Source organism: Balaenoptera musculus, chromosome 15, assembly GCF_009873245.2.
Source record: "Balaenoptera musculus isolate JJ_BM4_2016_0621 chromosome 15, mBalMus1.pri.v3, whole genome shotgun sequence".
Lineage (NCBI taxonomy): Eukaryota > Metazoa > Chordata > Mammalia > Artiodactyla > Balaenopteridae > Balaenoptera > Balaenoptera musculus.
In genome coordinates this window covers 30902142-30916732 of record NC_045799.1, presented here as the reverse complement: position 1 = coordinate 30916732, position 14591 = coordinate 30902142, and the positions used below count along the sequence as shown (strand labels likewise).

The following is a 14591-nucleotide window of genomic DNA, read 5'->3' as shown; positions in this document are numbered from 1 at the left end:
CTTTTATGTTGTAGGCTTTCCCCAGATGTCTGGTGAACTTTGTTCACATTAAGCGTGAGGCAATAAAAAGCATGAAGGAAGTTCTGTGCACATCCATTGGTTGGCTTGCTTCTGAAAGGGCCATATGGGGACTGGCCTGTGGAAGAGCCCTACAGGCCAGAACATGAGGGTCTCACACATGGGGCTGTTCTGTTTCTTTAGAACATGAGCACTTAACTTGGTTTAGGCCAGTGACTCCTTGGGCTGTCTGGTAAAGTCCGTAGGCCAGAACAATGTTTTTAAAGGCATTTAAAGATAAATAGGGTTACAAAGAAACAAAACAAAACAAAACCCAATACTGAAATACATTAAAGTATTAAACAAATGTTTCAGTAAATAAATATGTAAATAGTGTCATGCAAAGATGATAATCTGAGGTATCTGCATCAATTCTATCATGATACTAAAACACCCATAATTTCTTTTGGTGACCAAGTATCAGATCCTGCTAATAGCATTGTTGCTTGTAGCCAACATTTTAAAAGGGAGGAAATTACAAAAGGCACACTTTTGGAGAGAGGTGATAGATGTGTTCATTATCTTGATTGTGGTGATTGTTTCATGGGTATATACATACGTCAAACCTCATCAAATTGTACACTTTAAATATGTGTAATGTTGGGGAAATACAAATCCTACCAACAGAAAGACCTTTATGCACCAACACAGAGGGGAGAGAAAACACTATTATTGAAAATGCAATCAATTTAAAACATGCAGGTACTTCACAATACACTACAAAGTCTCAGCAGCATTTCATACATTTTATATAATAAAGTAGAACAAAGAACAATTAAAACTTAATTTCAGATAGTAATTAGTGAAAAAGATGCATTTTTTCTCCCATCTGAACTACAGAATCCCATGAATTCTATCCATGAATCCCTTGAAAGTCTGTGGCTTCCAGGTCCCATCATTGTCCCAATAATTCCCAGACAATAACAATTTTTTCCTGATTCAGGATCCAACTTTGATCACCCATTGCCTTGAGTTGTCATGGTTCTTTGATCTCCTTTAATCTGAAGCAGTTCCTTGGCCTTTCACTGCCTTGGTATTTTTGAAGACTGCAGGTCAGAATTTTCCTCTATTTGGGTTTGTTTGGTTTCATCCTCCTGATCAGATTCAGGTTAAACATTTTTAACACTCAGAAGTGACACTGTGTCCTTCCTGCACATCAGGAAGCACAGGATGTCCATTTGTCCCATTACTGGGGATGTTCACTTCGATCACTTGATAAATGGGGTGCCCTCCAGTTTCTCCACCATAGATTTACTATTTCCCCATTTGTAACTAATAACTAATTCACTGAAAGGCTACATAAAAATCCTGTTCCTCATCAATCTTTCACTGACTGGTTTTAGCATCTCAGTAGAGTTCACAGATCTTTGTATAGACACAATGTATTTCTAATTATGTCGGATCCTAGGTATTTTGTATTTTTGTCTTTATCCTGAATGAGATCTTGTCTTTCATTACATGTACTAACTCATTATTCATGGACATAGGAAAGTTATTTTTACTGATCATTTTGTTATCAACAACCTACCTTAGGACCTCTCCAGATCAGAGAAGGCTCCTCTTGCCCATGACTTACTTTGTTTTTTTACGATTTTTTTTTTTAAATTATCATTTATTTTTGGCTGCGTTGGGTCTTCGTTGCTGAGAGCGGGCTTTCTCTAGTTGTGGCAAGCGGGGGCTACTCTTCGTTGCGCTGCGTGGGCTTCTCATTGCAGTGGCTTCTCTTGTTGTGGAGCACGGGCTCTAGATGCACAGGCTTCAGTAGCTGTGGCTCGTGGGCTCTAGTGCGCAGGCTCCATAGTTGTGGCGCACGGGCTTAGTTGCTCTGAGGCATGTGGGATCTTCCCGGACCAGGGCTTGAACCCGTGTCCCCTGCACTGGCAGGCAGATTCTTAACCACTGTACCACGAGGGAAGCCCCTTACTTTGTTTTTATCACATGGATATTACAGGGCCACATGAGCCAGAGACCTATCAAAGGGTTTTAATGTCCTTTTGCTTCTGATTAAGTATCAATTACAAACAATGCCCAGACAGTAAATGCTCTGCTCCCAGCTCTAGCTGAAGGTGGAATCTCTGCTGGTCCAAAGACTTCTGGGCCCTCAAGCTTGTGTGGTTTGTATAACTAGGGTGGACAAAGCCACCTCCGGGTGACTTTCAGAAAGAGCAGGAGTTCTGACCACTTTTTTACTCACCTTTCCTAGGGGCAGAAATCATAGGCCTGTAGTAACAGCCAATCATAACTCTAACCTCTTTCAGAACACTGAGGGGAAAGATCATTCTTATTCATTAATAGAAATGTGAAAGCAAGCTATGAGTTATACTGATAACTCATAACTTCTGAACACAGAGGGCCTTGCAGCAGGAAACTTGCAGATGCTACATGATGTTTCCTTTTCTGCAACAAGCAGCTTGTCACCTGGGAAAGGGACTTGTGATCCTGGGCAGCACCTACCTTGAGAGATAACACAGTCTATTGTTTCTATCTGCTTCCCAGGAGAAAGAAAAAGTTGTTACATGGTGATGTTGCAGAATCCTTGGCCCCAAGGGGCTTCTATAAACCACCTATTCATTCATGCATTCATTCATTCAATATGAATTCATTCATTCACCTGGCCTGCTATGTGCCAGGTGTTAAGTATAATGTAGAAAACAAGAGACAATATAAACCCTCTTGGAGGTTATAATCTGATGGAAAAAAGAAACATTAAACTATAAAACACACAAATAAACACATATAATGGGGGTGGGGTGAAGAAAGCTATTAAAAATTAGTACAGGAACTTCCCTGGCAGTCCAGTCGTTAAGACCCCATGCTTCCACTGCAGGGGGCACAGGTTCAATTCCCGGTCAGGGAACTAAGATCCTGCATGGCACGCGGTGCAGCCAAAAAAAAAAAAAAAAAGATACAATAATGTGAGTGTACTTAATGCCACTAAATTATACATTTAAAAAATGGTTACAATGGTCAATTTTATGTTATGTATATTTCACAATAAAAAGAAGAAGGAAAAACAGTTTTTAGTAAAAAAAGAAATAATAATAATAAAGCAGAAGGGAGTAACCTGAAGTTGATGGGAGGCCAAGGACCAGAGGGAACTAGGAGTGAGAAGACCCCCTTGCGGGGAATGGTCAAGAGACTGAGGGAACACAAGTGTCTAACAATCAATCTTAAGTTTTTTGCTCTGTGATTCTATAAGATAACTCTCCTCTATCCACCTAAACTTTAGTAAAAGTCTGCTATACCCAGATACCTGATTCTTTGGGGGCCTGCTATGTGCCAGGTGTTAAGTATAATGTAGAAAACAAGAGACACAATATAAAAGAGCATGTATTCTTAGCAGACACATCAGGGCAGAGAGAAGGGAGGAGCCACATGCACTGAGACCCAAGTGAGGAGGACAATGCCACAAAATCAGAAGATGAGAACAAGTGATGGCCAGGAGACACATATGATGTGCTGGGGCAGTACCGAGTATCCCACTTCAGGCAGGATGAGGGCTCAAGCAACTGGTATTGGAATACTGAAGGATGGGCCAGCTCCACAGGGGTGGAAGACCTCAATCCACCCAGAAGGCAGAGATCTGAATCACATGGGTGAGCCTCATGAACTTCATAGCCTGCAGGCTCTCTCCTAGGTTAAGCTAAACTGAGTCCAGGGGTGCCATTGTGATGCAGTTCCTACCTCACTGAAATACAAGATTCATCTTCAGGGCGTGCTTTTTCTTTTCCTGCTTCCTGGGATCTTCCATGTTCAGAGGATTATGGGGGAAAAAAGAAAGCTATGGATGACAGGCAAAGAAGAGCCAAGTAGTGCATAATTGGCATCCTTGAAAGGAACAAAAACAATGAAATACAAGAGCTATTTAAAAATATAATTCAGGGCTTCCCTGGTGGCACAGCGGTTGGGAGTCCGCCTGCCAATGCAGGAGACACGGGTTTGAGCCCTGGTCCGGGAGGATCCCACATGCCGCGGAGCAACTAAGCCCGTGCACCACAACTACTGAGCCTGTGCTCTGGAGCCCGCGAGCCACAACTACTGAAGCCCGCGCACCACAACTACTGAAGCCCGCGTGCCTAGAGCCCATGCTCCACAACAAGAGAAGCCACCGCAATGAGAAGCCCACGCACCGCAACGAAGAGTAGCCCCCGCTTGCCACAACAAGAGAAAGCCTGTGTGCAGCAACAAAGACCCAACACAGCCATAAATCAATCAATAAATAAATTTATTTTAAAAAAATAAAAATATAATTCAGGAAAATGTTTCTAAAATAAAAAAGGATTTCAATCTACATTTGAAAAAAACAATGTTTATACTATAGATATAGTCTAGTAATATCACTAGAAAACAAAGAATCTTTGGGGCACCCAGGCAAAAAGAGCAAGTATAAAGGCTCAAAAAAAATGTTTTTGAACATATAAGAACTCAGGAATATTGTTCTTAGGAAATCGTACAGAAATAGGGAATCAGAGAGGAAAAAGAAATGAAACTAGATTTTCTAGAAAATATCAACAGTGAAAATACTAAATGTCAAAACCCCTGTAGGATACAGATAAAGCAGCAGTCAGAGGAAAATTCATAACTTAAACACTAATACCAATTTTTTTTTTTTTTTTTTGGCCACGCTGCACAGCATGTGGGATCCTAGTTCCCCAACCATGGATCAAACCTGCACCCCCTGCAGTGGAAGCACTGAATCTTAATCACTGGACTGCCAGGGGAAGTCCGCTAATACCAATTTTGTAAAAAAGACTGAAAATAGAAGAATTAATAAGCACCCTTAAAGAGTTATAGATAAACCAAATAAAAACAGAAGGAAGGACTTAATGAAAATAAAGCACAAATTAATGAGTTGGACTTCCCTGGTGGCGCAGTGGTTAAGAATCCATCTGCCAATGCAGGGGACACAGGTTCCAGCCCTGGTCTGGGAAGATCCCACATGCTGCAGAGCAACTAAGCCCGTGTGCTGCAACCACTGAGCCTGCGTTCTAGAGCCTGCGAGCCACAACTACTGAGCCTGCACGCCACAACTACTGAAGCCTGTGCGCCTAGAGCCCTGCTCCGCAACAAGAGAAGCCACTGCAATGAGAAGCCCGCACACTGCAACGAAGATTAGCCCCCACTCGCCGCAACTAGAGAAAACCTGCGTGCAGCAACGAAGACCCAATGCAGCCAAAAATAAATAAATAAAATTTTTTTAAAGTTGAATGATTAGTACTTAGATGCTCATTTTATAATTCTAAGCACTTTTTTTATAAATGTGAACTGTTTCACAGTAATTTTTAGTTTGCTAAATGAACTACAATATATCCACACAATGAATAAGAATAAAAAAATAATAATACTACTATGTACTGCTATAAAAAGATCTCCAAGATACACTGTTAAGTCAAACAAACAAGTGCAGAATCCTATATATAGTAGGCAACCTATTGTTGCCAACAGTGCAAGCAGGAAGTAGAATAAAAATAGACGTACGGGACTTCCCTGGTGGCACAGCGGTTAAGAATCCGCCTGCCAACGCAGGCGGACACGCGTTTGCACCCTGATCTGGGAAGATCACACATGCCGTGGAGCAACTAAGCCCGTGCGCCGTAACTACTGAGAGCCGTGTGCCACAACTACTGAAGCCCACGCGCCTAGAGCCCATGCTCCGCAACAAGAAAAGCCACCGCAACGAGAAGCCCGCGCACTGCAGAGAAGAGTAGCCCCTGCTTGCCGCAACTAGAGAAAGCCCACGTGCAGCAACAAAGACCCAACGCAGCCAAAAAAAGTACGTATTTGCTTATATTTGTATAAAGAGAGATAGAAAGATATGTAGGAAACCTAGAAGGCTATTATACATTAGGGCAGAGGGGGAAACAGGGTAGATGAGGACAGAGGCAGGACCAAGTTTTTCAGTAAAAACATTTTTATCATTTTGATTTCTAAACCATGTTACCTGTTTAGAAAACGAAATTTAATTTAAAAAATAACCATTTAAAAAATTCAAGTAGAAATTAACACAACATTGTAAAGCAACTATACACCAATAAAAATTGATTTAAATAAATAAATAAATAAGTTTTAAAATAAATAAATAAAAATTCAAGGCTGGCCCAAATGGGCTCACTGGTAGTCTGCCAAACATTTAGGGAAGAAAATATACCAATTTGCTAAAATCTTTTCCTGAAGATATAGAAGCAGAGGAAATACTTTCTCATTCCATGAGGCCAGCATTACCATAATACCAAAACCAGACAAAGGCATACAGGGAAACTGCAGACCAATATCACTCATGAACACAGATGCAAAAGTGCTCAACAAAATATTAGCAAATAGAATCCAACAATATGTAAAGAATTATACACCATGACCAAGTGGGATTTATCCCAGGTATGCAAGGCTGGCTCAACATCTGAAAATTAATTAATGGCATCACATCAACAGACTGAGGAAGAATAATCACATGATCATACCAATAGATACAGGAAAAGTATTTTACAAAATCCAACATCCATTCATGATAAAAACGCTCAGCAAACTAGAAATAGAGGGGAACTTCCTCAACCTGATAAAGAACATCTACAAAAACCTACAGGAAACATCATACTTCGTGGTGAGAAACGAGAAGATTTCCCACTAAGATCAGGAACAAAGCAAGGATATCTCATCTCACCACTCCTTTTCAAATTGTACTGAAGTCCTAATTAATGCAATAAGACCAAAAAAAAAAAAAAAAGAAATAAAAGGTAAGTAAATTGGGAAGGAAGAAATAAAACCACATCTGTCAGCAGATGACATGATTGTCTATGTAGAAAATCTGAAAGAATCAACAAAAAAACTCTTGGAACTAACAATCATAGCAAAGTTGTAGGATATAAGGTTAATATGCAAAAGTCATTCCCTTTCCTCTATATCAACAATGAACACGTGGAATTTGAAATTAAAAATACATTACCATTGCAGCCACTATGGAAAACAGTATGGAGGTTCCTCAAATACTAAAAACAGAGTTGCCATATGATACAGCAATCCCACTCGTGGGCATATATCCGGAAAAGAGAAAACTGTAATCTGAAAAGATACATGCACCCCAACGTTCATAGCAGCACTATTTATTTATTATTTTTTTTTAACTTTATTTATTTTATTTATTTATTTTTGGCTGCACTGGGTCTTCATTTCTGCATGCGGGCTTTCTCTAGTTGCGGCGAGCGGGGGCTACTCTTCGTTGCGGTGCACGGGGGCTACTCTTCGTTGCGGTGCACGTGCTTCTCACTGCGGTGGCTTCTCTTGTTGTGGAGCACAGGCTCTAGGCATGCGGGCTTCAGTAATTGTGGCTCACAGGCTCTAGAGCGCAGGCTCAGTAGTTGTGGCGCACAGGCTTACTTGCTCCACGGCATGTGGGATCTTCCCGGACCAGAGCTCGAACCCATGTCCTCTGCATGGGCAGGCGGATTCTTAACCACTGCGCCACCAGGGAAGTCCCCAGCAGCACTATTTATAATAGCCAAGACATGGACACAACCTAAATGTCTATCAACAGATGAATGGATAAAGAAGATGTGGTATATATACATACAATGGAATACTACTCAGCCATAAAAAAGAAGGAAATAATGCCATTTGCAGCAACATGGACGGGCCTAGAGATTCTCATACTAAGTGAAATAAGTCAGAAAGAGAAAGACAAGTACCATATGATATCACTTATATGTGGCATCTAAAATATGACACAAATGAACTTATTTACAAAACAGAAATAGACTCATAGACATAGAGAACAGACTTGTGGTTGCCAAGGGGAAGGGGGGTGGGGGAGGGATAAATTAGGACTCTGAGATTAGTAGGTACAAACAACTATATATAAAATAGATAAACAGCAAGGTCCTACTGTATAGCACAGGGAACTATACTCAATATCCTGTAATAAGCCATAATGGAAATGAATATGTATATATATGTATAAATGAACCACTTTGCTGTACACCAGAAACTAATGCAACACTGTAAATCAACTATACTTCAAGACTAGTAAAAAATACATTACTATTTATATTAACACCCCCAAAAATGAAATACTTAGATATAAATCTAACAAAATGTGTACAAGATCTCCTTAAGGAAAACTACAAAACTCTGATGAAAGAATCAAAGAACTAAATAAGTGGTGAGATATCCCCTGTTCATGGATAGAAGACTCAATATTGTCAAGATGTCAGTTCTTCCCAACTTCATCTTCATCTATTCAACGCATTCCCAATCAAAATCCTAGCAAGTCATCTTATACCATGCATAGCACCTAGCAGAGTGTCAGGGCCAAGGCAGGCTCGATGAAAGTGAAGCAAGCGTCAGAAGTTGTGGTGGAAACCCGGCTCAGAGGTACTGGGGCAAAAGTGGGAATATACAGAAAGGGCACTGGGCAAACTCGAATGATTAAAGAAACCCAGGTACTAACTGGGCATCTGGAACCATGGAAACCAGGGGCTCAGTAGCCTCGGGAAAGGATCTCACTCTCTGCCATTCCCTGTGTATCAGTTTCCTCTACTTGATGGGAGGAAGTAGCCTCACCTCAAGCCTCACCACAAGCCTCACCTAACCCCAATTTCCCACAGCTTCTAGAGGAATAGGGTCTCACCCTCTTCCTCAAGCTCAGTTTGAAAAATAGGTTTTTCAAACCTCAGAAAGCTTCCAGACCAGCCAAGCTTGAGCCCTTCAACCGAAGTCAGAGGGGCCTGTTCTTGTGAGAATACAGCCACTCGGCAAGGACCACCAGCCTGGAGTGAGGGGAGGAGCAGGCCAAGAAAGCAGACTTTATAGGGCAGGGGTGTCCCATTGGGGGCCTCTGGGACATTTCCAGTGGCACAGCTTGCCACAAATACAGACTGAGGTCCCTTTAGTGCTTCAAGGTCAGAGGGTGATTTGTGGCACCCTAGGATGGAGAAGGTGGCCTTGTCCTAGTAGAGACGGTGGTGATGGAAGGCATGGCATGGCTGATGGCCTTCACTGCAGAATTGGAAGGGCAAAACTCCAATCACAGGTGCTGCCTCCTAAGTGAGTGTGGGTGGGTTCTTCCTGGGTGCCGAAGGGCAACTAATACTTGGCAAACATGAGACAAGGCCCACACCTGCACACTGACCACCTAGGAGGAGGCCCGTTCTGCCCATGAAAGAAAGCCATACCTCACAGGTCACAAGTAGATCGTGAAAATAGATATAACTGAGGTTTTATCCAACTGAATCATTTTAAACCATCACTAGGAGCTACTGAGTAAAGACTCCTGAACAGCAGTTGGGTGCCCCATCCATAACCTTTTGGGCCTGACCATGGTGCAGGCAGGCCCAAGGGCTTTTTGTGAGGGCAGAAAGAGCCAGGGAATTTGCCTTGGGACCAACTCACAATCAGATGGAAGGGGGCTCCAGACAAACATCCACCGTCCTTCACCCCTTAGGTGAGGTCATTCAGAGGTGACTGCTGTGCACTGGCCCCCAGGGGCACTTAGTGCACTTAGCTCCCTACCTACCCTTGATAACACACCTGTATGGTCTGCCTCCCCTTCCAGTGCTTTCTGGGATCACCTCCAACATAAACTGCTTGTACCTAATCCTTGTCTCAGGCTCTGCTTCTCAGGGATCCACACCAACACACCACATTTTGGTAGAGGAAGCAAGTGCTACAATCCGAAGGAGGCATTTAAGGAGACAGAAGTGATGAGGGGGACAAGAGGTGGAGAACCTCCCAAGAAGTCTCTTGGGGATATACTTGACCACGAAGGCTCAGACACCCAGCTCAGAGTGGCACAGGAAAAGATGTGAATTAATCAAACTCACAGAAACAGAGGGTGAAATCACACACTCGGTGCTTTTAATTCAAAATGAGAAGGACAACATCAGATCTCTCTCACCCGACACCACCCTCTCTCCCTGCAGACAAAGTAAGCCCATGATTATCTCATGGCTGCCAGTAGGCATAGGCTGGGCCCAAAAGGAGCTATGGAGCCTCTCTGCTGAACAACTCACACCTTTGTGAACTGTGGTGGGGCTGGACACTGAGCAGGCCCTCGCCAACAAAATCCTTGATGATGGTGCCTAAGTAGGTGCAAAGGCAGAAGCCAGCTCCCTGACCCTCGAAATCTCAGAGACTCCTTTTGCACTGCAATGACTATGGGTTTGGAAGAAAGTGGGCTGAGTTCCAAGCAGCCGTTCCTTACTGCCCCAGCACTAGTGGCTGGTGGACTGTTTGGGGCTGGCTGGCAGGGATGGGAGAAAGTGGGGTCAAGGACAAGCGGGGCTGGACCACTGCAGCAGTCTGAATAAGTCACGCGGTCACTCCAGGTATAGGATGCTCTGTGATTCCTCCTCTCTACCCTCTCCCTGGCCCCCTTTTCTGCCAGCTTGTCCCATCCATTTGTCCTGGGTGTGGCAGCACACCAGAGCTGGGAGGAGGCTGGGAAGGAGGCAGATGCCAAATTTTACCTGGCTGTATATCTGTCCATCCCCATCCTCCCTCCTTGCCCTCTTAGGGAGTTCCATCCCATTGAGGGGTCAGCGGGTCCAGGCAGCACTGAATTCTTTCTCCAGACCCTGGACAAACTGGTCATTGAGGAATAGCAGCTGACCATGGGGCAGAAAGCGGGCGAGGATGCCCTCGATGCAGTCGGCCCGTAGCAGGAGGTTGGCAGTGGGGACCAGCAGCCGGAGGTGCTCAAGGAGAAGGCGGGCCAGCAGCCGAAGCGTGCCCTCTGCCAGCAGCAGGTTCTCGTGGGCATTCAGCACCAGGGCGAAGCCTAATGAGAGCACGCCTAGCCACACCACCGTCCGAGGCTCCTGGAAAGGGTCCCCTGCCGTCAGGCGGAAGGCCCCACATGGGGACTCATGCAGGCGCACTGGGTCATCTGAGGACTGGGGCTGCAGGTCCACAGCAGGCCGGCCGCACGCCTGCTGCTGCAGTTGGCACATGGACTCCACCTGCCTGTGGAGAATAGGTGGGTCACTGACCTGTCATCCTCAGGACCACCCCTGGAGCTGGGAGCTGCCATTATCCCCATAACTAGATGCAGAAACTAAGCCCCAGAAAGGCTAAGTGAAGTGACCTGCCCAGGGCCACAGAGCAGGAAGGATGAGCCCAGATGGGAATCCAGGCTCCAGCCTCCAGGCCCTGAACCATTTCACTCCATGTGGCCAAGAGAAGGCAGGTTCTGAACACAGCTCCCTGGGCTGGGAAAAGGCACCAGGGGATGAAGATCCTGCCCCTATCTGCTTCACAGAGGCCTCCTCAACATCTCAACAAGAGATGAGAAGCAGAGTAAAAGCTATGTCCAACCCAGGCTGTCCAACCTCTCCACCCTCACCCCATCCTGCAGCCCTCTCCAAATAAAAAAGAAAAACCTTGCACTTGGACATCCAGGCTTTTGAAATCACTCTCTGATCTCTCATGAATCACCTTCCAATTTGGGCCATGTACAGGCTGCTCTTAAAGACACATTTGGTTTTCTGTGCCACATAAGGGGGAGGAGGCCCAGCAGAACAAAGAGATAAACAAGAGGCTGGCCCAGGGTTGCCCCAGAGTGTTAATCCCCCCACCCAAAACACAGAGGGGCCAGGAGATTCTGGCACCTGCTGGTTCAGACTGGGTCTGTGAGGGGAAGGTCCAAGGTCAGCCATCACATCTAGAACACTGTTTCCCAACTGTACCCTGTGGATCCTGGGCTTTTGGGAGGCTCTTGACACAGATTCCCATAAACCACATTCTCTCTCCTCCTAAGAAATTCATAAAGCTTAAAGGCACACTAAGGGCCCTGAAAAGTCCTGCACTGCAAAGCATATTTAATCTGTACTGCTTACACTCAAATCCCAACTCTTTCACTTTCTAGATGCATAACCTTAGACAGGTTAAATTTCTTTAACTCTCTGTAGCTCAGTTTACTCATCTGTAAGGTGGGGATAATGTACCTACCTCAAAAGACTGTTTCAAAGATAAAATGAGTTCATATACACAAAATGCTCAGAACATAAAATGCTTAGTACATACAGGCTCAATAAATGCTAACTACAAAAAAATTACCATAAATGCTAACTATAATAAATAATGATGATGATAATAGCATTATTATGTCTTTAACCCTTTTTCATATAATACTTGTGACTACTGTGGAAGACATTGAAAGCACTACTCTAAAACTTGCTCTCTGCTTCTTAGTCCTCCTGTTTCTCTGTGCCCCCCAGAAAACCTATCATAATCGGTGTGTATTCAATGGGTTGGACTGTGTTACCTGGCCACGGCCAAAATCTGCTCCTTTCGGAGGAGCCTGTCCCTCTCAGCACCATGTGGCTGTGGGTCGTTGGGTGAATTCTCGGTACCAAAGAAGCAGGAGTAGAGCACTCGGCAAAGGCCCTCCTCAGCCTTCGTGGCCCGCAAGGTGTGGATGAGGAAGACATGGACCATGGCTCTGGGATGGATGCTACAGGAAAGCCAGAGACCTCAGTGAGATGAGTGTAAAACCCCAGAGGGGAGGCAACCACAGAAAGGGTCTGGCCTAGCTAGGCCTGGGAGCGTGTCTGGAGGCTGGTGTGGCTAGTCACTGGTCCTCCTCAGTCACCCAAGACACACGCCCAGCCTCTGTATGTGGTCAGCACCAACTCTGTCCATAAGAGTCTAGCAGCTATCTTAGACAACCCCAAAGCCAAATCTACAAACAACCAGCCAGGAATCTTGAAAAATGTCAGTCATCAGAGTCAAGGAACACTGGGGAGCTGCTCCAGACTGAAGGAGGCCAAAGAGACAAGACAGCTGAATGCATCCTGCGGTACTAGATAGGAGCCCTGGCAGAGAAAAAGGTAGTTTCAACATAGGGCACTACTAGGACAACTGGAAGCATTTAAATACGGATTACAGGTTAGATAATAGTCTTGATCGATGTTACCAGATTTTGAATGTAGGAGAATGTCCTTGTTTTTAGAAAATACACACTGAAGTACCTCTAAATATAGAGGTAAAGGGGCATCATATCTGCAACTAACTTAATTGGAAAATTAAGTATACAGGAGTTCTTTATAAGAACAGTCTTGAAATTTTCCGTAAGCTTGAGATCACGCCAAAATAAAGACCACGAAATAGTAATAATAATGGTGTTTGGCTCAGTGACCAGCCCGGGGTTGAAAGGCAGCGGGTAGACGGTAAGCAGATATCTGTAGCTAAGGGTAAATAGATCGTGAGTTTAAACTGGTTAAACAAGAAGGTTCGCGACAGCGCTTTGAAACCCGTAGCTCGGAGACCTCGACTGACCTCCCGCGACCCTCTCTACCCGCAATCAGAGCCGTCATCAGCCTTCGCCACCGCGTCCCCCCCCCCGCCCCCCACAAAGAAATGGTAGCAGCCAAGACGCTTACGTCACTACTTGGGGCAACCCTGTGGCGCTGTGCCTCTGGGGGACTGTAGTTGCTTGCCCCAGCTAGCCAAGCCTAAGGAGGGAGCACCCTGGACTGAGTGTGCCCTGCAACCCCGGGCCGCTGTCCTCGAGGCGAGACACTCACCTTTTCTTCCGTGCCCACGGACTTCTACTAACAGGCCCCTTCACTCGGCTAAACGGGAGATACGGCAGTTGCGCACGCCAGTAGCAAGCGCGCGCCTGAGAGTGACGCGCTCAGGGTGGGCGGGGCCTCATATCCCGGGCTGTGCTCCGGCTGCGGGGCGTGGGTGGCCTTCCGACGCCTGGACCTCCAGCTCAGGCGACTTTCACCGTCGGACCAAAATCCCCTTGCTCCGGGTTCACGGCGCGGCCCACGCTGGTCACTCACTGACTGGGTACGCGGGGTTCCCACTCGAAGCCCTAGACCAGTCGAGCCCCAGGCCACTTCCCCCGGCGGCCACGAGGGGGCGCCCGACCCGGTGCGTGGCCTTTCCGGGAGAGGCGGGGTCTGAAGGTGCAGGGCAGAGGTCTCCAACTGGACAATATGCGTGGGAGTCACGGGGGCGCCTGTTAAAATTCAGGTTGCTGGGCTTTAGCTCCGGGAAAGAAGACTTGTGGGGAAACATGCATATTTACGTAGTTCGTGGGGAGAGCTTCTGGGTTGTGGGTTCCTGCGGTGGGTTAAGACTAGGGCTCGGTTTGGAGTGGAAAGATTAAAACTCTGGTCACCAGCTATGCATCCCTGGCAGGTCAGTCACTTTACTGGGCCCCAGTGAAACCCCATAGGATTTGGTAGGCTGATTAGTTTTTCCTTTCACACTTCCACCTCTAACAAGCTCTTTCCTTGTCCCCTCTTTGAGGGAGGCCATCAAAAGTGTAGGGAAAGGACTTGTACCTTAAGCCTGAAAGGGTCACTGCCAGGTCCTTCCCTGTTGGAGTCTTGGCCCAGAGGTGTCTGGGGCCCTGCAAGACTTGTCTGAGCCTCATTGCCTGCCCTGGGCACCCCGGCCCCCCACCTCCCCACATAATCCTTTTACTTTTTGGCATGTGAACTGCTGCAACCTCCCCAGATGTGTTCTGTACCCAAAACCCCACACTGGGTGTTTCCTCGGCCTGGCCTGCCCTTTCCTCCCCTTTATTAACC

The 14591-nt window shown here is 45.7% G+C and overlaps 1 protein-coding gene across 1 annotated transcript; it reads right to left on the bottom strand.

The window, feature by feature from the left end:
- Positions 1 to 9873: 9873 nt before the first annotated feature.
- AP5S1 (adaptor related protein complex 5 subunit sigma 1) lies at positions 9874 to 13858 on the bottom strand. The gene is made up of 3 exons (XM_036826983.1): positions 13572 to 13858; positions 12311 to 12499; positions 9874 to 11010 (listed from the first exon to the last, which is right to left on the bottom strand). Exons 2-3 carry the CDS (start codon positions 12481 to 12483, stop codon positions 10584 to 10586), a joined length of 600 nt encoding a protein of 199 aa, XP_036682878.1. The 5' UTR covers positions 12484 to 12499; positions 13572 to 13858; the 3' UTR covers positions 9874 to 10583.
- Positions 13859 to 14591: the final 733 nt, after the last annotated feature.